Source organism: Aedes albopictus, chromosome 2 (assembly GCF_035046485.1).
Source record: "Aedes albopictus strain Foshan chromosome 2, AalbF5, whole genome shotgun sequence".
NCBI classification, from domain to species: domain Eukaryota; kingdom Metazoa; phylum Arthropoda; class Insecta; order Diptera; family Culicidae; genus Aedes; species Aedes albopictus.
This window is the reverse complement of record NC_085137.1, coordinates 502,747,271-502,771,576: the sequence shown is the minus strand read 5'-3', so window position 1 is coordinate 502,771,576 and position 24,306 is coordinate 502,747,271. Positions and strand designations below refer to the sequence as shown.

The 24,306-nt window shown below is 39.6% G+C and overlaps 1 protein-coding gene across 4 annotated transcripts in view; it reads left to right on the top strand.

Annotated features, from left to right (window-relative positions):
* The window catches only part of LOC109407731 (guanine nucleotide exchange factor DBS), a 561,022-nt gene that overhangs the window by 35,720 nt on the left and 500,996 nt on the right, over nucleotides 1-24,306 (top strand). Inside the window, exon 1 of one of the 4 annotated variants that reach the window (XM_062854441.1) lies at nucleotides 18,952-19,146. The exons of the other annotated variants lie outside the window; for them this stretch is intronic. Within the exon in view, the coding sequence (XP_062710425.1) occupies nucleotides 19,125-19,146 (22 nt within the window). The 5' untranslated portion in view covers nucleotides 18,952-19,124. Of the gene's footprint in view, nucleotides 1-18,951; nucleotides 19,147-24,306 lie in introns of those variants that run through there. 4 annotated transcript variants of the gene reach the window in all.

Here is a 24,306-nt window from a genome sequence, read left to right as displayed (position 1 = left end):
ACATTTGTCAAATTGTTGGCTCGATTTCATTGACACGTGAATTTCCCGTGCTTCAGTCCAAAATGGTCGGTTTTCGACAGCCTTGTGCGGAACGAGCGGCTGAGATGGTAATGACTTTTGCCTAAGGAGAAGTACCCGGGGTGGCCGGAAGGTGGAGATCAGACCTACCTGGTGTATATCCGGACACGCGCTTTGGTCCAAAATGCCCAGCTTTCCACGACCGGATACAGGCGGGGATTCAGTCACGCGGCTTCGGTTTCGATAAACGAGGCGGCCGCGGGGGAGATAAGCACCAGCCGGGAGATGGCCAGGGAAGGCAGGACACCAGAAGGGCAAAACTAGCTCGGGATTTTGTCCCGCTCGATGGACACTGGGCACCTAATCGAAGGGTCGAAACCACCGGTCTCGAGGTCGAAATACGGCGGCAAAACGTGGAGAAACACGAAGGAGCCTTCGACTCTGATCAGTATTTCCTCTGTCTCCTTTCTCGGCTATCGCGGGGGATAAAGGCTCGGGCAAGCAGATCATGAATGAGTTGAAAATTCATGATCTGCTTGCCCGAGCCTTTTTCCCCGCAAAGGGACGCTCACTCTCTCGGGCAACTTTTCCCGTCTATACCCACTTGCACTTCAGTGCAGTCAGCCACCCATCGCACTCCGGCGGTAAATTTCCAAACGCAGGCGCATCACCCCCTACGCGCGAAAAACAAAACGACCGTTGGAGTTTGCGCCAACTTCACATTCGCTTCCATAAATACCCGCATGAAAAAATACGACAAATATTACCCAACGGTATCAACCGTGTGTTTGTCGAGATCTACCGGAAGAACTGATCCCGGGTTCAGCCGCGCCAAGTCAGATGGCTCTAAGCCCATGGTACAGAAAAGGCATTGTAAATCTAAACTAACGCTCAAATCTATATAAATCTATAAATATATAAATGAATTTCTGTCTGTCTGACCCTTATGGATTCGGACCGATTGGTATGGAAATTTGCATGCAGGGATTTTTTTGAACGGGGAAGGTTCATATGACAATTTCAGACCCCTCCCCCTCCGAAAAGGGGCCTCCTATTCAAATAAAATGGAAATGTCTGTAGGGAAACTGCGGGCATAACGCTTTCACGCAATTTCATCATATTGTGGAGGTTTTCGTTAGATGCAAGCAAACTAGAACTAAAACTGAGCAGGTTAAAACCAAGAACGGCTGATATCGAAAGAAAAGCATGGAAAACAACGATTTTCCAAATTTGGAAAGATTCCCTAATTTGCAGCGCACAAAAATTAAGACATTGCGCGCTGATTATATGGAATCAACCCATCAAACTACCACGTGCCTCCTACTCCTTCATTTGCTGCTTGGAAGAATTCGATGGAGCAAATTGGAATTTCACAACAAGTCAAAGCGGAAAATGCCAGCGGGCGTTTTGCCTCACCCAAAAAGGTGTTTTGCTTCCTACAGTTTTCCGACAGCTAAAAAGTAACACTTTTTTGAATTTGTTTATTTGAATGAAAATTTTGTGGGCACGCGGACCAAAAGTTGGAGTCTCTTTGGTAAGGGAATAAACTACTCTCCAAGGCAAAAAACACCCTTAAAAACAGTATAATTTGAGGTTTATTACCGCATATGCTTAGGTGGGGCGTTATGCCCCTCTTTTCTCTATAACTTGAGAACAAATAAAGCAAGTGGAACCAAATTTGCCATGAGGAGGATTCAGAAGGTAACAAATGTTTCTATGGTGGTGTGTAACATGAGAATCAATCAAGAAAATATAACAAAATTTGGCATGCAGAGAACTCAGAAGATGAAGAATGTTTTTACGTTTTTACGCTTTCTCCCTTCGGAAAGGGATCTCCCATATAAACGAAACATATATTTCTGCATAACTCGAGAACCAAGCATATGAAAACAAATTAGGCAAAAAGTGTACCTATGGTGTGTTAGACCCCTTCCCCTCTGAAACGGGGGACTCCCGGACAAATGTAATGGTAATATCTGCATAATTCGAGAACTAATTAAACAAATGTAACCAAATTTGTCATGCGGAGGTTTTAAAAGGCAATAAATGTTCCTATGACTATGGTAGTGTAAAATCCCTTTCCCTTTGGAAAGAAGGGCTTCAATACAAATGGAACGGAAATTTATGCACAACTCGAGAACCTATCGAGCAAATGGAACTAAATTTCGACATGTGGAGGGTTTAGAAGGTAAGGTAGGAAATGTTTCAATGGTGGCGTGATGTGTGATATCCAACACCCACCAATCCCCCCCGAAAAAAGGGGAACTTATACAAATTAAACAAAAAATTCAGCATAACTTGAGAACCAATCGATCAAATTTGCCATGTGGAGAAAGCAAAAAATATTTTCATGATGGCTTGAGAACGCTCCAACCTCAAAAAAGGGGGCTACCACAGATAACACACGTTTATGCTAACATATGAAATGTATGTAAACACTTTCAACGGTCATTTCTATGAGGAAACTTAACTTGCAATAGTTTGAGTGAGATAGTGCAACGATCGCATTCATAGCACTTGAGTGCAAATGACAAGCGCAAGCAGTCCCTGTCAGATAGCAATTTGTTGTATAGATGGAAGCAGCGACCAAGGTATACGGTTTTTACAGTTTTTAAACACGTTTTGAGACAAATTTTGTTTTAGAATAAACATCTATTATCTGTGAAGCTACCATTCAAATAAAACAAAAAATTCTGCAAAAAATGAAAACCAATCAATCAAATCGAACCAAATGTGACATATGGAGATATGAGGAACAAGGAGTCAAATTTAATCGTTTTTCAGTCAACAATAAACTCCCAAGTTGTGATTAAAGCTTAATTCAGGACAAAAGACAAACCCAGCGTTGTTAATTAAAAATATAGGTGGTAATATGGTTGCCACTGCCTTATAGAGTGTTAAAACAACCACAGCACACGGACAAATGTTAGCACAGAATGATCACCATGCCCTCATTGTCACACAGGTTTAAAATTGGCTGTTCTTTTGCATTGTTATGAAAGAGTAGGGCTTTACATAAAAAATCAACCAAAGATAAAAATAATAATAAGATACGAACCATGTGTTTCTCAGGTAAGTAGCATGTTCAAATAGAAGTATGAACTTACAGGGTGCGGCAGGAAAAAATGCGAAAAGTTCAAGGCACTATTACCCGCTAAATATGGGATATGTATGACTATTTTTTCATGACAGTGTATCAGTCAATGTCTATATTCTAGCACTGAAAAATAAAAATGAACATATTTGATGTTTAACATGTGATAATGTAGGCCTAATAAGCGGATATCAATAAACTGCGCGCCCAAAGGTCATTAAACAAAATGGCTATAACAGTAACAAAATTAGCTCAAATTCGATGAACAACCAGACCACACTGATCCAGAGCCATGTAGTTTCACATACCAGATGAAATAAGTACATATATTTGATGATATTGTAGAGAAAATCAAAAATTTTGCGAAATTTAGCGAAATTTAGCGACCTGTGCGATTTTCTGCGGTTTGAAAATTCTGGTTGTTTTCATCTTCAGGCGCGTCCCTGTAAAGGTTAGTGACCAAAATGGGAAATTTATTAATTAACTTTTCAGAAAACTAGCCTATTATAGATCATGGAACGTTGAAACATAGATTGGTTAATGTCAAATGGACGAAAATGAGGTTTGAAGTTGAAAAACACTTTCGCATTTTTTCCTGCCGCATACTGTAGTCCAGAACATTGGAGTATGCAAACGGTTGGGAATCAATGTACCAAATGGAAGATAACGTGCCTCTGGAGCCGGCCTTCCAATGTATATACAAATGAGTTTACATACACTTTGGAGCCAAACAACTAATTAATGAATGAAATGAACAACAAGATTTTTGAACAGTGCAAATTGTCCTCATGGTAGCTATGTACATATGTAGAACAAATTAAGAAAATTAACAAAAAACATTAGAAAAACTGTGTCATAGTGCAAGAGCCACAGTTAAAATGGGCAATACAAGGTTTGCCGGGTCAGCTAGTAAGAAAATAAAAACGAAATCGAAGAAAATTTGTTTCTTCAGAACACCAAAATATAACTATTAAAGAAAAATGAATAATTACAAACTTAAGCAAATTAACAATGTCGAATTGTCGTGGGGCGCCAACCTGGATGCTTGCTAAGGGCGCCATGGGACCACGCTACGACTCTGAGTCCACCTTAAAATGTGATGTTTCATCGAGCTTTAAAAGTGGCATTTTTAAAAAAGGCCTCATTTTTAAACTTTTTTAGATGATTTATTAAAAATCAACTAGTTTCTCTAGAAACTTATTTTTTTTTGACTTTTTTTTTGCTAGCAACTACGAGGATGACATCATAAACTTTTTGATTCGATATTTGCAATATTTGATGAGATATTTCAGATATCCCAATCTCGCCCCTCTGACCCATTGTCACCCCCAACGACGGTACTTCAGAATCAGATCAATAGGTGGCCTAATTTTAACAACACAGATTACATATAGTTGCATTTATCGAGGTACATTTTTCAATAAACTTTAACTTTTAGTAAGGTGCACCGAAAAAAAAAACAAGTAAGTTGTGGAGTTAGAATTATAGAATATTGAAAATTCTATAGCCCTTAGCATAGCTTACTAGATAAGTTTCCCTGTACCGATTTATTAACTTGTAAAGAAATAATTAGTTCCTCTGCTGAATTTTCGTAGGTGGCTGTCCGTTTATTGGGTAAGGGCATTCCCAACTAATAATCATTCATTTAACAAGCACTTTTATGACGAATGAATTCAGCATGATGCTGAATAACATTTGGATAATTTTTAGGTACAACCTGTGTTCGGGTTTTGTTCACACAAATTTGGAGAAATTATAAAGCATAGTGCAGTGCACCATCTGAACTGTTTGTTGTTAAAAGCGTTTTATAAATGTATATTAAAGCTGGTATTCAGCTTCAGCAAAAATGAATAAAATGCAAAAATGTAGGTATAATATTTACGAGAGTTTATGATTGGCAAATTTGCCCAAATCAAGATTCGAACTCGGGACCTGTTGATTGCCAGCTGCATTCCTTCCTATCTGCGCCATCCTAGGTACGATGAATTGAAGCACTCAAATCGAAACGAAACATAAACTTCCCGTGGTTTATAATGATCACACTTCGACTTCTATTCAGCAGTGGTGAATTAGCACAGAACATTATGGTTAACAACTTAACACGTAAGTGCAGTTGCTGTTCAGTAAAAAATAAGTGTTTTCATCCTGTGTTCTGAGTCGAAGTATAATGAAACGAAAGCGCTTATTCTACTTGTGAAAAACACATTATACAGTAACATGTGCTAATTTGTGAATAAGTATAACAAAAACAGAAATAGGTCTTGTTCAACTGTTTTGTAAGAAATTACCGCAAGTCGAATAAAAATCTTATGAAACTTTTGAAAAAAGTTCTAAATTATCATTGTTAATATCGATACGAAAGATTGAACATTGGCTAATTTTTCAATTGAAAAGGCATTTGAACAGTAATGTTACAGCATAATTTTCACTAGTGGTCACTAGTATAGCTGCCACTGTATTTCGGGCTCTCTCCATCAGTGGCCCTTCGCATCAATCGATACTTTATGAATTTAAAAACGATTGACGTCTTGCTTCAATCATCACTCATCATAAAAACAAAATATTTAACCTAGGACAGATTACACTACGTTTCATATCTGTCTTATTCAGGAGAAGAAGGTGCTCCAGTGGAAGTGCGAACCTACTTAGGTACTGGCCGTAGGTTCCATTTCTCTGTCGACCAACGGCTTTGCCCATAATCTCAAGTGGATGCTTGATTACCGTAGCGTGGTCCATCGTACTCACAAATAGAAACATACAAGAATAAAGTAGGAATGTGGGTGTCTTATGGAAGGAAGCTATTTTCTCAAGTAGGCAAATAAGTCCACATCATCATCAGCAGCAACATCATCGTGTGGTGATGAGCTTGTGCCATACGTTGATTGAGATGTCGAAGCGTGAGCATTTGCTAATTGAGAGGTTTTATGGCACACTTAAGCGGTGCTCAAAACGGAACATTTCAGTGATTCTTAATGGTACGGTTCGATGATTGATTTATGTATGAGATGCAATCTAGAGCAATTTAAGGGCGATTGTAAGTCTCTCGAGGTAATTCTGACCATTGCTGAAGGTATTGAAAATCTATTTAAAAAATCTAATGACAGCTCAAAATTAAATCCATATGTGATCTCAAATAATTTCAAGCATTGCATGCATCCCCTTCCCTATAGTAATTGTTCAGCAGATCTTGAACCACCCAATGCTACATTTGTTGCGGCAGGGATGCATCATCATTGATGCGTTGCGTCACGTTGGTTGGAACGGAACTCGAAAGCTAATTTATAACACCAGACGACGTGTACAAATGGTGTTTCTCTCTCTTGTTACGATGCGTAACGTATAAACGTGCGATCGCCGCCGCGTTCGTTTACGTCCATCGAAGACCAATTTAGGTGAATAATGAACGATATCAGGCATCATCGCTATCAAAACAGAACCGAAAGAAATGACGAATAAATGAAGAAAGGATTGAACCGCGGAAAACGTGGGAAGTGAAAAAGGTGATAAAACGTGATCGGATTAGGAGGTGAGGAGCAAGCCACCTCAAAGCGTTTCACTCTTTCTAATCAAGCATACCGAAATCCACATAACTGACTTTGGATAACAACGTCTTGAATTTTGATTTTTTGATCGAAACGTCAGTTCTTTGAAACAAACATCCATTTTGTCAGGAATCTTCTCGGAAAGATGCAGGTTCAATGAATCATTTGTATTCAACCAGCTGTCCCCTATGCATTCTAGAAAGTTTAACCCAGATTATCAAGAAGAATAAATTACCATACATCGCATCTTTTTTCAACTGTATTACCAGCCCGGTTCAAATAAGCATTCGATCCAAGCAAACGAACTGGCGATCGCCACCAAAATAGACTTCAAACGTTCATTATCACACCTTGCTCGCTCATGCCCAGCTCATGCCGGTTGATTGCTCTCGAATATCCACGCAACTCCCCAAAATCTGCACAACGAGACGTTGAGCAGGTGCGCGCGCACGCCCAGAGTTAATGAGCGGCTAATCGAAGCAATAAACGATCGTACGCGCTTCAAACAACAATCCACCGAAGATGAGAAAAAAATACCATCCGAATGACAGTCGCGAGCATACCTTTTCGGAAAGGTATCGTATGATCATGAGAAACGTGACGTGACGATCTTCATCATCCAAATAGTCGATGATGGCGTGCGACTTCAGTCAGCTGATTGTTGAGAGAGTTCGGCACGTTTCAACGGCTCAGGTTGCAACACTCTCGGAGAGAGATAGCACGGTGAAAACAAATCACTTAGCAATTATCACAAGAGCAAAACAAAAATGTTGATTTTTTCCGGATGTTAAGGGGTCATTCCGGTGAGTCACTGCACATTGGGCAAAATCAACCCCAAAGGTGGAAAAAATTAATAACTTTCTTAATACAAGACCATATGTTATCATCAATGGCTTATTCGAAAGCAAATTTTCTCAAGAATTGGTTGGTGGATGATTCATGTACGGGCAACTTCTCTGAAGCGAGTTATAGAGCCCGTTTTACCCCAGTTCCCCCTGAAATTTGTGAATTTCTGTTATTTTACCGCACTTGTTATGATTTTAATGATTATTTCGCTGGGATACCATCGCCCCACTCCCATTGAGTAACGTTACATACAAAAAGTTATTAAAATGTTGGAATTTTAGGGTGTTGTGGGGTCAATTAGGCAATGGTATATTTTCAAGATAAAAATTCATTTTTTATTTTTATTTATGATTTTTTACGTCACAATAACTAAATAAATGATCGAATACACATGGTTTATTCCTAAAGAAACCATTTTTGGCGAGTTTGATTTTAAATTATTGGTTATATTTAAGTTTTCCTGCATACAAATATGAGTAGTTCCCATCCTTATACCACCGATTCCAAACATTTCCAAACGATGAACCATTGCTTATATACTCCAAAAATATCCTAAATGTTGTTTGCGCATAGCCCCATAGACGGGAGGTGACGGCAGCATATAGTTTTAGAGCTTAGTTTACCCAAACTCCCCTATAAACTTATTTTTTATTGTTTTTAAATTAAAACAACTTTAACTTGAAACTTCTATGCATGATATGAGTTAATATTGATGAAGAGCTAACCAGTAATATCTCTGCATCCTATGAAATTTGGAAATTTAGGGTACAATGGGGTTAAATGAAAAAAAAAACATTCAAAAAGCTTGAATGACCATATAAGTTGACAAATAGCTTGTTTGACAGATAATTTCTATACGAATGATTCTTGTACTTACGACATTGCTTCAGCGGGGTGTAAAGCTTATTTCACCCCAATTTCCCTAAAAGTATTATCAAATTATTCAAATTGCTCCATTGCAGTTAATATAATATCATTTACATGATAACTTTCTGATTCCAATGAGTATACAATACATGAAAGATGTTATAAATATGACGTTTGGGGGATAATGGGGCAAAATGCATGCTTATTTCTCGGAATTTTGGTATTGAAGATGAAGAAATTTATAATAAATACGTGAAATAATATTTAAAATCCATGTCGCACACTTCCATTATTTACCATCCAGCATTTCATGATGAAGAGCTGTAGCGTGAATTTGAGAATATCCAAACTGCTGCTTGCCGATAGACTTTATGGGGGTTGTAGTAACACATTGTAGTAAAAAAGTCTCCAAAATGCATTCGTTATATTTTTGTTTACGGAATAGCAACATAAACATCAAATAGGTATTTATTTTGTTTTGCTATACGCTAATAATATGGCAGTCTTATTCCACTTAGCCAAGTACACTACCCGTCATAAGTTTATACTAAAAAAAATATTTGCAGCAATATTGTATCGCAATTAATCACCTTGATATCTCCAATACCTTACAAAGATGCTGTCTTCATCAATGTTATTCAGAAGCCCAAAAGCAACAACTTTTCTGAAAGTGGCATTTTTGTAGGTGTTCTGGTTTTAGAGATATCGAGGTAAGTTAGGGTGATTCAATATTATTGCAATACTTTTTGTGAGTCTCTACTTATGACGGATAGTGTATGTCTTTTAGTAATAGATACTAGATTTCCTAAGCACATATCCTTGCACATCTGATCATAATCGAAGTCACCTTCATCTGGCGTTGCGTTCATTGAAGCAGAATCTTCCCGTTTGTGGCGGTAGTACAATTTCATCGTTTTCATAAAGACATACTGTCATTATATTTGACGAAGTTTGCTCTGGGGATGATTTTCTTGCCAGATGTTCTCGAACAAACTTATGTCGTATATGCAGTCTTTCGCCTGCTTGTTCGCTAACGAAGATCAGTGGTGGATATGGTCAATGCAAAAAAAAAAAAGTTTAGTAATTAATCAGGTTCAATTGCACAAAAAACAAAACTCTTCAGGTTAGATATAAATTCCTCAAGATGTTGGTATTGACTTGATTTTTTTTATTCGGCTAGATACTTTGCTGTACGTACTGTGCAAAATCGGTCACCCTGTCCAAAAAGTCTTGCACCATACATTACATACACTCAATTCTTTCTTTGCACGGGTTAGTTTTCGACACAACTCAATCAATTTGAATCAATCCACATTAAAATTGACGGTCAGTACTATTCGCAGACGAAAAATCATGTCAATATGTTGATACACACATCAATTCTGAGGTAATGCTGTCGTTCATTTGACATTATGGCAAGGGAATTTCAATAATGCCAAACCCCGGACCGAAAAAAAAAATCGAACCCAACTCTCTCAGTATGGTTTTGCTGAATACTCGCGCGTTTAGCGCTTCGGCTATATGTGTTCTACCTGTCCATCAATCAGTCATTAATGAACTCGTATGGATATTATCTTTCAAACAAGTTATTTGTCAACTTATATGGTCATTCAAGCTTTTTGATTGTTTTTTTTTTTCATTTAACCCCATTGTACCCTAAATTTCCAAATTTCATAGGATGCAGATATATTACTGGTTAGCTCTTCATCAATATTAACTCATATCATGCATAGAAGTTTCAAGTTGAAGTTGTTTTAATTTAAAAACAATAAAAAATAAGTTTATAGGGGAGTTTGGGTAAACTAAGCTCTAAAACTATATGCTGCCGTCACCTCCCGTCTATGGGGCTATGCGCAAACAACATTTAGGATATTTTTGGAGTATTTAAGCAATAGCTCATCGTTTGGAAATGTTTGGAATCGGTGGTATAAGGATGGAAACTACTCATATTTGTATGCGGGAAAACTTAAATATAACCAATAATTTAAAATCAAACTCGCCAAAAATGGTTTCTTTAGGAATAAACCATGTGTATTCGATCATTTATTTAGTTATTGTCAAGTAAAAAATCATAAATAAAAATAAAAAATGAATTTTTACCTTGAAAATATACCATTGCCTAATTGACCCCACAACACCCTAAAATTCCAACATTTTAATAACTTTTTGTATGTAACGTTACTCAATGGGAGTGGGGCGATGGTATCCCAGCGAAATAATCATTAAAATCATAACAAGTGCCGTAAAATAACAGAAATTCACAAATTTCAGGGGGAACTGGGGTAAAACGGGCTCTATAACTCGCTTCAGAGAAGTTGCCCGTACATGAATCATCCACCAACCAATTCTTGAGAAAATTTGCTTTCGAATAAGCCATTGATGATCACATATGGTCTTGTATTAAGAAAGTTATTAATTTTTTCCACCTTTGGGCTTGATTTTGCCCAATGTGCACTGGGTCAGATTCTTATAAAAGGTCTGTTTTTTTTGGTACATATCGTGGTATCCATTATGATTCGCAATTAAATTCACTCTATTTCCATTAAAACGTACACCTCTAGCATCGAACATAGTTTATAAACAGTTTTGGAAAATTCCTGCTGCGATTCCTCCACATAGTTCTTCAAAATTTCTTGCTCCATTCTTTTTCCTTTCTTAAATCTTACCCAGTTATTCCAACTGGAAATCCGCTTGAGATTCCTTGAAGAATTCTTGCTGGGGTTGCTTCAAGGATTCCTAAGAATAATTACTAAAGAAATCCTGTGAAAACTGGAATTTCGGATGGTAGAGTTGGATGACTGGATTTGGGGTTCGGTTCACACACTTGCATTTACACGCACAAAACGAATATTCAACTGCTCGTCGCACATACCTGTATTGTGGCAAACCAAAGTACAGAACGGATCGCAACACTCATTCTCCACCCAAAGCAGCACTCATACATCTGTCTGAGAGGGTTGAAAATAACAGCGAGAGATCACAGCGGAGCGGTGAGCTCGATACTGCGGCACTGAGACGTGGGATAGTGCAGTCCAGCATCCCGAACGGATGAAATCATTTTTGTTATAATCAATTCTGTAAAGTTGGAATTTAATAAATCAATAAAAAGGTAACACTTGTATTTTGTGTGTTACAGTATCTAAGTATTTAGTTCAATTTCAAACACCAATCATGGCTAACCCGATCTGGCTCGATATCATAAATCCTAGCAAAAATTCCTGAAGAAATCTTACTAGAAATATCTGAATGAACTCTAGCATGAAGTTCTATTATCATTTGCTCTTTATTATGGGGAAATTCAGCTCGAGGCTGGTTCATCCCCCAGGAATTTCTGTTGGTGTTGGCGCATATCCGGGGCCAACTCCGGCGGGTCCGGGTGGACTGTATCAATCGGTCGGGACGGGATTTCGGATGGCAGGCACAACACCACTTGGATCACTAATTCACTACTTTTTATTACTACTCTGCACTTATAACTAGCTTACACTACTTAACTATTTTGCACTTTTTTTTGTTTGTATTAATGTGTATTTTAACTTATGGGCCCATATAGCCGAGGCGGTAAACGCACGGGTATTCAGCATGACCATGCTGAGGGTGACGGGTTCGATTCCCGGTCGGTCCAGGATCTTTTCGTAAAGGAAATTTCCTTGACTTCCTTGGGCATAGAGTATCTTCGTGCCTGCCACACGATATACACATGCAAAAATGGTCATTGGCAGAGGAAGCTCTCAGTTAATAACTGTGGAAGTGCTCGTAGAACACTAAGCTGAGAAGCAGGCTTTGTCCCAGTGAGGACGTTACGCCAAGAAGAGGAGAGGTGTATTTTAACTTAGGAGCTAATTCTACACTTCCTATTTTGCACTTTCACTGTACTGTACACTCGAAGTATATCACGCGGCGGTTGAAACGTAACTATCTCTGCGGCGAACTATTCGCATATTTATACGTGCGCACCCGCAATCTGGAATGTTCGCGCAATATCGCGACGCTGGTATCCAGCAACGTATCTAAATACCAAGGTAAGATACTCCAACTATTATTCATGTATTAGTGAGAAAAAGAAAAAAGCAAAAAATAGTTATGAAATTTGCTCAGATTTGTATGGGTACATCACTATTTAGCAAACTTTTTTTTTGAGAATTTAAGCGCTCACATCATAGAAGCAATTATTAAAATGCATCTCACTAGGTAAAAAGTGACTTCCATGCAATAAATCAGAAAATATCGTCAATTGAAATACAATAAAAAAATAATTGGTTCTAAACATAGTTTTACAGCCTTTAGAAACATCTAAACTATTAAAACTTCACAAATTTTGCAGAAATAATGACTCTCTAAAGTAAAATTACCAACTTTTCATAACTAACGCAGGTGTGTTAGTGGGTCTCGTTATTGATATTTACGGGAATATCTTACCTTGGTATTTAGATACGTTGGGTATCCAGACGCGGTTGGAATTCTCTCGATGGCTCTCACTCTCGAGGCGCTGCTGTGGTGAGTTTTGTGTTGGTCATCACACATCGGAGGCGGCGACGATGACAGGACTTACTTGCGTTCACTGCTGATACCCACAGTGGCTGTCGGAACTCACGTAATCAAAGGCGTAGCAAGGGTGGGTCGTGTTGGGGGCGGCAAATCGGTAAGTGTTTCGCATTCGTGGGTCACGGTGGCTATGTTGGGTGATTAAATAGGAACTATTTACAGATGCTTCGTGGATTGTTTAGGTTTCCGCTCATTCCGTATGGATTGTACGGAACAGTTGGTGTTTCAAGAGAAATCCCTAAAGAAATTCTTGGAGAAATCACAAGAAAAATTTCTATACGAATCTTTGGAGGATTTGCAGGATGGATTCCTGTACATCTTTGGAGATACCTCTGGAGCATTATCGGAAAGAATTCCTAGAGAAAGTTCATCAAGCATTTGTGGTGAAATTCGTAGAGAGTTAATTCGAAGATTTCTCAATGAATTCCTGCGAGAGTTCTCTCGACATTTCTCCGTAGATTTCCACAAGAGTTCCTTCAGACATTCCTCTAGCAAATCCTGTAGAAATGGTCACTGGGATTCCTGTAGAAGCTGTTTCTTTGATTTCTACAAGAATTTCTCAAAAGATTTCTTCATAAACCTCAAGCAATTCCTGCTGAAAATATTCCAGGAATTCCTGCATGACTCCTATCAGAACTTCAAGATTTGCTTGGAGAAATCCCAGAAGGAGTTTCTGAAGAAAACTTAGCAATTAGTTAGTGGAGGTAATGCGAGAAGAATTGCTCGAATTTTTTTTGCAGAAATGGAGGAGTCCCTGTACAAATCTATGGAGGAATCCCAGTGGAAATGGGTTTCTGCCAAAAATTCAGAAATTCCTGTAGGAATTCAAAAAGGAATTCTCGAAAAAAATTGCATATATTTCTCTTAAATTAAAGCCTGTATCCGCAATAATTGGGACATAGTAGTACGGCAGTAACTCTGTACAGAATCAATAAAAATGGGCCAAAAATTAACTGAGAACTCTTTGATGTATGTTTTTTATTTGTGCAAAATTTCATAAAAATCGATACATTACTTTTAGCTGTGGATGAGAAACAAACAGACGTGGTTTTTAAGATTTTGTACAATCATCACTCATTTTCATTCGCATACTAGATGGTTCTTTTCAGCTACAATTCAAAGTTATGTGAGGATAATTATGAAATTTCGTGTGCAGTTAAGATACTTATAGAGACACTTTCTTGCAAAATTTCATCAACTTTTATCATTTGGATTGAAAGTAAATGGTGTTGATAGGGGATAGTGTTAGTGAAAATGTTTCATGTGTTTCATGTGCGTTGTTTGCCCATTCATAACTTTTGAATGTCTCTTCCAATTACCATGAAATTTTCACAGAAGGTAGTTGATTTTGTGTATATAGTGCCTGCAAAATTTGATGATTATTGGTGTAGCACTTTCAACAATACAATCGATACAATAAGGGCTACTCATCAATTGTTGTCTGAGGGGCTAATATCACGGTCAGTCCCAATATATGTTTCGACTGTAAAATTGTTGATAGTGCATCGATTTTTTTTTTTAAATTTTGCCTATGCAAGTAAAGTAGATTGAGAGGTTTGTGTTCAAAATTTAAGTCATTTCCTTAATCAAATTCAAAAGTTACAGCACTGATAAGCGAAACCAGGGGCTGTACAAAATTCAATTGCTCGCGTTCTACTGTTTCACTGCTACAACAAAAGGTACTTCACCGATTCACATGAAACTTTGCAGGTTAAATGAACACATCTCAAAATATTATCAGGCAAAATTTGAGCAATTTTCATGTATCTATTGCAGAGTTACTGCCACATTTCTGTGTCCCGATTATTGCGGATACAGGCTTTACCTCTAGGGATGCCTGCAGTAGTTCCTTCGAAAATTCAAGAGAGACCTCTTGGAGTTCTTCCAAAAAGTCCTGCTATGATTTATTCAGAGATTTCTTCATGGATTTTTATAGGAATTCCTTTTGGAATACATCCAGTGATTACTTATGGAATTCCTTAAGGTATTCCTACTAGATTGTTTATTCGGAAATTGGTTTCTTTATCGCTGTTGAACAAAATCAAATCTATATGCTGAATCTGCGTACCAAACTCCAAATTTTCATGAATGTGAGTGCTCGAAAACCTATTAATAAATCAGTTTGAAGTTTGTATGAGAGCAGTCCTAGAGAAATATCAGCAGAAACTCGAGGATCCTAAAATAATCTAAAAATTTTCAAATTCAAAATTCTGGAGAAATCCATGAATAAACTACAGTGGGAATTGCTGGATAAAACCCAGTAACAATTTCTAGTAGTGATGCCAGATGTTTCTTGGACGAATCCTTGCTGTAATTTCTAGAAAAAATCCAAGAAGAATTCCTGGAGGAATCCCTGGAAAGGTCATTCAAGGAACCACAGTAGATTTTTTTTGGAGGAATCCATGGAAAAATCTCTTGAGGTGTCTCAAGAAGAATTTCTGGATGAATCTTCTTCTTCTTTCTTCTTTATGGTTCTACGTCTCCACTGTGACTTGGCCTGCCTCGCTTCAACTTAGTGTTCTTTGAGCACTTCCACAGTTATTAACTGAAGGGCTTTCTTTGCCTGCCATTGCATGAATTTGTATATTGTGAGGCAATATACAGGCAAAGTACAATGATACACTATTGCCAAGGGACTCGAGAAAATTTTCCCGACTGGGACGGAAATAGAACCCGCCCTCTCCAGATTGGAGGTCCATAACCTTAACCACTAGGCTAACTGGAGATCCCACTGAAGGAATCTTAGCTGGCATTCCAGGAAGATTTCTGAAAGTGTCCATGGATCTGAAGGCATCGTTGGAGAACTAATCAGAGAAGTTATCGCGGGAATATTAAAAAAAAATCCTTGGAGGGATTGTCAAAGAAATTCTTGGAGAAATCTCTGGACTTGAGAAACATTTCTGGAAAAATCCTTCATTCTTTTGCATCCCAGCAGGAATTTCAAAAAAAATCTTTGGAGGAACTCTGTTTAAATTCCATCACAAATGCCTGATTGGAATTCTCTTAAATTCTTGTTAGGATTGCTTTCTCCCAGCCCCAGGATTCCTATACACCAAAACCTTCATTTAGGTAATGAGTCGGGACTGCCCAAATAGAATTTTTACCTAAATGGATTCATTACCTAAATGGATTCAGTCTATTACCTAAATGGAGTACAAGGTTGAAAAGAAGTTCAAGAATGACTAGGAGATTTAAAGGGGTCATGCGAAGTTTCAAAGGACTTTCAAGGGAGTCTCAGAAAAAGAGGGGCTTTGGGGGCATTTTCGGGGGTTTTGGAGGGTCTCAGGTCAGACTTGTCATTAAAATAACTAGATGGGCACGAAACACGAAAAACCCTGCAAAATTCCGCCAGACTGAAAAAATATTCAAAGTCGGGTCAATTTTTATCGAATGTTGGGCCACTGTTGCACCAACATCGAACAACTGTTGGGTCTATATTGGGTTTGCCGGCCAAAATGAAAATAGGTCAATGATAGGTTGATGTCGGATTTGACGTCATCAATGATGGTAAACACAAATTCCATTTAGGTAACGTTACCTATATGGAGAGACCTAAATAGATTTAACCTAAATGGATCCTACCTAAATGGAGGTTTGAGTGTACATATCCTTCTTGTAATTTTACCAAGGATTTCTACAGGGATTTTGCCTAGGATTCCTATACAAATTTTCCTTGGATTTCTTTACGGCCGTTCTGCGCCCGTTTGTCCCATATTATATGGGAATCCCATAACATGGGACAATTATGCGTAGAACGGCAGTTTAGGCAATAGCATATCAGAAGATATTCCTAGTAGGATATATCCAGGAATTCTTGCTGCGATTTTTCAAAAATGTTTAGCCGGGATTTCTCCAGTAATTGCTGCTGATCATTCAGAAGGTTTCCCAGCAGGAATTGCCCGAGGAATCCCAGCTAAAATTCCTTATGTATTCTACCAGAAATTTCTGAATAAATCTCAGCAACATTCCTGGTTCCCAGCGAGAATTCCTGTAAGAACTAAAAGTGCATTTTTTTCGAATGAGTGTAATCAGTTTCGTACCTTTTAATTCCGCCCTATGTTGCTTATCCTTTGACAGATACGCGTATTTCGACTACCACTTGTAATCTTCCTCAGTGTCAGTTAGTCAGTGGATTTCTCGTTTTGACAGCAGTTTGAAACCTTCCCGAAGCTGCTGCCATGGTGCCGGCGTCGATGCGGTGGTGTGTGTTGCGGCGTCCTTGACACAATGGTCCAGTGCACGAATTTATTCTGGCCTCACAGAAAATTTGACGTTTGAGAGGTGCCGGCACCCCTTAAACGTCAAATTTTCTGTGAGAGTAAGCAGGCCAGCATAAATTCGTGCAGTGGAGCATGGATTACTGCACGAATTTATACTGGCCTGCTTACCCTCACACGAAATTTCAAATTTCGTGTTAGAGTAAGCAGGCCAGTAGAAATTCGCGCAGTAATCTATTGGGATTTGAATGAGTTGCTTTGATCGGTTGAAGACGTTGTTGACCACGTGGCTGCCGGAGCGGTTTGGGCACGAACAATAGTATTTACTCTTTTTCTGGTACTTTAGATGACAGTCAAAATGTACTTCACTTCTGTAGTAATCTGATGAAGCTATCCTTCGACATTTTTCATCTGAAAATGCCTTACGATACCAAACTTAGGCCAATAATTGACATTAATTCTTAACGAGCCATTTTTACCCGCCTGCTTATTTATTGGCATTCTGATATTCACAATCCTTCATCATCTCCTTACAACATCTACATGCGTTTTTTTACCGTGTACAAAATGTGAGAGAATCGTCATCGCGAGAGAAGAGAGCGTTGCTAACAACATGTTGCACGATCATGCATTCTCATCAGCGACGGTCACATCCACCCCCTTCAGATTGTCGCTCGCTTCGTTTTCGTATACGATCAGTCGATCAGCTGCCGGTAAACGAGGCGCAGTGCGTGCGTTTAGATAAGCCGTTGTCCGTGGTGTTAGTTTTTATTGATACCTCCCCACGTGTGTGGTTTGTCGTTGTCGTGTCCCTTGGTTTGAGGGACAACGTGCGCGGGTGCGTCAAGGGTCACTTGGGTGGTGATCGTCAAGTTTTCGTGGAATCTGAAACTGAGACCGGCGGCGGCAAGCGCTTCTAATCCCTATGTTGTCGGCGACGTGGAATTGTGTATCGGTAGTTCGGTCGTTTGCTCGTTCACGATGGGGGGGCATTGTGCGGATTGTGAAAAGTTCTGAAGTGCCTGTATAGAAAGTGTTAGGCTTCATCTATTTTTGCCTTTCTTTGACCGAACCGAAAGAAGGGAAACAAGACGTGAAGAGGTCTGGTTTTTCGGTTTCCCCCCGAAGTGGAGCGCGTCTTTGGTTGCATACTAATCTGACTTCGCTCGCAGTGTTGTCGTACAGTCAGTCAGTGTACAAAGCCATTTTTTGGTTTCGTTTTGTGTTGACTGCAAAGGTATTGAGATGTCATTCTACGCTGGCGTGTAGTCGCCGTCGTCGTGGTCGTTGTCTTCACCGCAAATGAAAACCTCTGGGGGAAAAGTGTGAAAATAGTTCACAGAGGAGTGGAAATCCATCAGCTTGTGTCGGTTGAAGAAGTTTATTTTAAAGTGGCTCCAGAGGCAATGGCTTGGTTAAGAAACCCAAACTAGGTTGATGAGAAGAAGCTGCAAGCTGTTGTTCCAAGTGTGACACAAGTTGTAAACGAAACGGAGGAGTCTGGAATCTCACCTGCTACCGCGTATCGTACAGTGCAGTGAAAGCGCGTGAAACCAGAAAAGAAGATCGATCGACTTGATCTGAAATCTTGTGAGAAGCTGTTTGCCGTGCATTAGGCCCTACTACAGGGAAAAGTGGAGAAGGTGAACGAAGAGCAACGTGATCGTGGGGCAAGAATTGCTGTTGCGGAACCGGTTCGGAAGGAAACTGGGTGGTGACACCGGCTCCCTATCACACATAGTTTATTGGTTGTTGGTTTTCTGATTAAAGTACGATCGCATCGTATAGTGAGTGCAGTGATTCAGGTTCGATCAAAGTGATCTCGAGGAGAAGGTTAAGGTCCGATGAAGTGAGCTGTAGATTGTTTGGAATCGCTAATCTAAACCGACCGTGATCAGCTGTTTGAGTGCAACCTATGATGCTGTAACAGGCGGGAATGGATCGAAGTGTGAACTTCTGTGGCTGAGTTATTCTGATAGCGGAAAAAGCGTCGCAATGGGACAAGTAGAGAGTAACGGTAATGATATGATTTTGAATAACTGCATTAGATCATACAAACTTTTCTTCTATGAAATTTTTATCTATCTGTCCAATTATTTATGATATTTTGAACTTTATACAAAGCTTGTTAACATTCTGTGCAATTGCATAAGTTGTTCAGCCGGAAATCCTGGAGAAAATGTTCGTCTAAACTCAGTAAAATGGAGAGTCAAAAACTTATTGCAGATTACATATGTATTTGCTTTACAGTTTCTGTTGAAAATTGTTGAATATATTATTAATAATTTCTCACATATCTAGGAAGGATTGCAGGAATGTCTATCGGAGTTTATGGGAGTTTTTTTTGTAGATTTTGCTTTTTTTAGTAAACCTACGACCTTTTCGCAACGACCCCAAGAACTTTTGATTTTTTTGCAGAATTTCGGGTGGTCTATTTTTAAGTGTTTTGATCCGAATTTCTTAACAAAAATATGATTGAGCTCTTGATAGATTTTATTCCTATAATGAGGATGTAATTTATGGCAAACTTGAAAAACTCTGTAGATTCCTCGAGTAAAGTTCTGCAAGCATTTTTCTGTAGAAATCGGATAAAAATTCGCCTTAGGTTTACGTCAGTTTTTTGCCTTTCTCGTACACCAAGTGTACTGGAAAGGCTATATGTTCACTCCAAAAATGACTTTTTGATAGAAAGCCCGGAGGGTCAAGTCACATATACCAATCAACTCAGCTCGACGAATTGAGGTGATGTCTGTGTGTGTGTATCTGTGTATGTGTGTGCACAAAAAAAAACACATCACTTTTTGGCAGTAAACCTCAACCGATTTTAATGACCGACGGTTCATTCGACGGGGAATCTGGTCCCACTGTTTTCTATTGAAAATGGTTTGGATCGGTCCAGCCGTTACGGAGATATGGTCATTTAGGTGTTCCGGAGCGGTTCCTCAGGATGGGGCCAGATATGAAAATGCAACAAAGCCATGCATGTGGCACATAAAACCACGGTATTTTCGATAACCTGATGAGCGGTTAGCATATAAATAGTTTCAAACCATATCCGAACCGGTAGTGTTTTGGAACCGGTTGCGGGCGCCCCGCTGGATGTGGAAAAATATAAAAGTGGATCAAACCCATGCATGCGACACATCAAACCACGGCATTTTCGATAATATGATGAGCGGTAAGCAGGAAAAATGTCTCAGACCATATCTGAACCGGTAGTGTTCCGGAACCGGCTCCGGGCGCCCAGCTGGATGTGGCCAAACATGAAAGTGAACCAAACCCATACATGTGACACATGAAACCACGGCATTTTCAATGAGCTGATAAGCGGTAAGCAGAAAAATAGTTTCAGACTATATCTGAACCGGTAGTGTTCCGGAACCGGTTCTGGGCGTCCCGCTGGAAATGGCTTAAAATAAAAATGAATCAAACCCATAAATGCGACACTTAAAACTACGGCATTTTCGATAACCTGATGAGCGATAAGCAGGAAAATATTTTCAGACCATATCTGAACCGGTAGTGTTCCAGAACCGGTTCCGGATATCCCGCCGAAGTGGTTGTTGTGACCGGAGGTTCAATACAGTTTCATCCTAGCAGTTCTTCTGATTCTTCACTTCATAAGCTTCGTTGAAAGACTGATCCGATTTGTCGAAAACGTGACAATTGATCTATAGGGCACTGCACGCCGCGGTTGCTAGGGAAAATTCTTTTAAGTCCTTGACGTTTCGTGGCCTTGTTGTTTACGATTTGAACTTAGAAAAATTTTGCTGGTTTTACTGAGGTGCACCCAGGTGGGCAGGGTGGCTTTGATTGAAATTATCAACGCGTGGTTCGTGGGTGGCGGAATGCGCGCGTTCGGGCTCCTACTTGCAAGATTATGAAACCTGACTTGACTACAGTTATGAAGTTCAGCAATTTGTAAGGCATGATTAGCTGATGTCAGGATGAATCATTGACCACATGGTCACCACTGGCCACTCCGGGAACTTCCGGGATGACCCGAAACAACCTGGAGAACCGGTGATAGGGGTCAATTACGTTTTTTTGCTAAATAAATGACGTTTTTTGCTAAATATATGATGAAAAACACCACAGCTCTTTTTTTATGATTTTTCGTCAATTCACTTGTGACTGCATAGCAATACTGGCCATGGTTCCCATGTGCCACTTCCGAAACTTCCGGGATGCCCTGAAGAACCGACATTAGAGGATAATCATATTCTAACAGAAAAATGTGTCATGCGACGGATCTTCCTTCATGAATTTTCATAGATATGTTTGAGGTTGTATCGATGCTAGACATGGCCCCCATTATTGGCCACTTCTGGAACATCCAGGTACCCCGACGGAAACGACAACAAAAGCTAATTACGATCATACAACAAAACATGTAATGTGACCATCATGATTTTTAATTCCTATGTATGTGGTCGTATCAAAAGTGGCCACACTCTTGGTTGACCATTTCTGAAACTTTCTGGGGCGGCCTGAGGGAACCGATGGCCAGAATCAATTTGGTTCATTCAGCGACGGTTTCATCATGTTTTTCGAGAATATGCTTGTGGTTACTGCTAAAACTTAGAGAATGCCCTCAAGAGACTGATGGCATATTGAACAAACGCGTTCATATGACAAAATGTGGTGTGTAACGCATCTTGGCTAGGTCCAGAGAAATATCTGACAGGATAAAATAATGCCTGATGGAACTTCCGAAGGATTCCCTGGCGTAATTCCTGGAGGAATCCCTTTCAAAATGTTTGAAGGCATCTTCAACGGAATTTCTTGAGAATCGTCCATCTGGGAATTCCTCCGGGTTCTCCTCCTCCAATTCCTCCAGGAGTTTCTCTAAGAGTTCATCCTAAATTTTTTCCTTAAGTAAGTATGAGAGTTTCTTCCAAAACTTCTCCGGGAATTTCTTCTGTAATTCCGCACAAAGTCCTTCCTGGAACTCCTCTGGGAGTTTCTTCTTAAGTTCCTCTGGAATTCCCCCCGGCAGTCCCTTTTAAATTACACCAGAAGTTTCACGTAGAATTTCACTGTGAGTTTGTCATAATTTCCCCCGAGAGTTTATGCTGAAATTCTTCCACAGGCAGTTTCTCATGAAATTCCTCCGGGAATTTCCCCAGGAATTCCTACGGAAGATGCTTGTAGAATTTCTTTAGTTCATTCTAGAATATCTCTGGAAGTTCCTTCTGAAATTCCTCCGAGAGTTCATCCTGGAATTCTTCCGGGAGTTCACTCTGAAGTTCACGCGGAAACTCCAACGGTAGTTCGACCTAGAATTTATCTGTGAGTTCGCCATAGTATTCCTTCAGAGTACCATCCGGGAGTTTCCTCCTGGAATTCCTCTTGAAATTCCTCATGGAACTTCCTGGATCCCAAAAGTGCTTCAGGAGTTTATCACAGAATTGCTCGGATGTTCCTCTTGAAAAACGTCCGGGAGTTCCTTCAGGAAATCTTCCGGAAGTTCCTCTGGAAGTTCGTCCTGCAATTTCTCCTAAAGTTGTTTCTGGAATTCTTTCTGGAAATTCTTCTGGAATCCTTCTAGGAGTATCTCTGGAGTTAATCTGAGAATTCCTCCCAAAATTCCTCCTTTCTTACCGAAATTTCTCTGAAGGGTCACTTTGAAACACCTTCTGAAATTCCCACAGGAGTTGCTCGTGAAATTTCTCATTAAATTTCACAGGGGACTCTACTTTTATTTCTTAGGGGGGTTTGCCTTAGAATATCTCTAGGAGTTTCTCCTAAAACTCTGGGACTTCCTATTGAAATTCCTTCTGGAGTTCCTCCTCCTCTGAGAGTTCACGCTGGAGCCCCTACGAGAGTTCATCCTGAAATCCTCCGGGAGTAAGTCATAGTATTACTTCGGATTCTCCACTTGAATACTCTCCACAAGTATCCTCCTGGTACCTCTATGAGAGTTCCTCGAAGATCCTGGAATTCCTCTATGAGTTCGTTATATTATGTCTTCGGATGTTCCTCTTGAATACCCTCCTGGAATTCCTTCGAGAGTTCCTCATGAAATGTTACCAGGAGTCCCTTCTGAAATTTCTCTAGGAATTCCTTCTGGCAGATCCTCCTGGAAATCATCAGATAGTTCCTCCTAGAATTCCTGCGGAAATCCTTTCGGTAGTTCCTCCTGAAACTACTTCGTGAGTTCATCCTAGAATTTCACAGGGAGTTTCTCATGATATTCCTGCGAGAGTTTATGCTGGAATTTCTTCGGGAGTTCCTTCTTGAGTTTCTTAGGTTATCCTTTTGAAATTCCTTCATTCCTTTGAAATGCCTGATGGAACTTCCGGAGGATTCCCTGGCGTAATTACTGGAGGAATCCCTTTCAAAATGTTTGAAGGCATCCTCAACGGAATTTCTTGAGAAACGTCTGGCAAAATGTTTGAGGAATCTCTGACTAATATATTGAGGAAATCTCTGTTGGAATTGTTGAATAAATATCTGGCAGAGATAATCCAGATGCAGTGCATTGCCCTTGCGGAACTCCTAGATGAATCTCTTTAAAAAAAACCCAGATGGAATTCAAGAGCAGTAATTTGCGTAAATTTTAGAGGAGTCCTTAGCGGAGTTCCTGTATGAATTTCTTAGCGGAGTTCCTGTATGGCGGAATTTCTAAAGAAATTCTGAGAGGAATTGCAGCAGTAATCACCTGCAGTACTCTTTTTTTTACCCCCGCTGTTGGGGGAATGAAGCAGCACTCTAAGAGCAACCCCTGATGGATTTCCAGGAAAAATCCCTGATAAACACCACGAAGAATACCCTCCGGAACTGTTGGAGAAATTTCTGGAAGAACTTCTAGCTGAACGTCTGGAGCAGTCAGTGGTGGAATTCAAGATAAATTACTAGTGAATTTTCAGAAAAATCCCTGGTGAAACACTACGCACCATCCTTTACGAAACTCATGGAATGATACATGGTGGAGCTTCTGGAAAAATAACTGGCACAGCATCTGTCAGAAATCACTAGCGCCACAAATTATTTTTAACGACTTTTGATAGGGATTTCTCCAGGAACAAGACCAGGGAATCTCCCAGAAGTTCCTTAACTTTGGTGTAGCTAGAGCGGCCACCAGGATCCGAACAATCAGAGAAACATTTGAAGAAATACTCTTACGAACTCTCGATGGTATTACAGGAAGGACTACCGAAGGAATTCTAGGAGA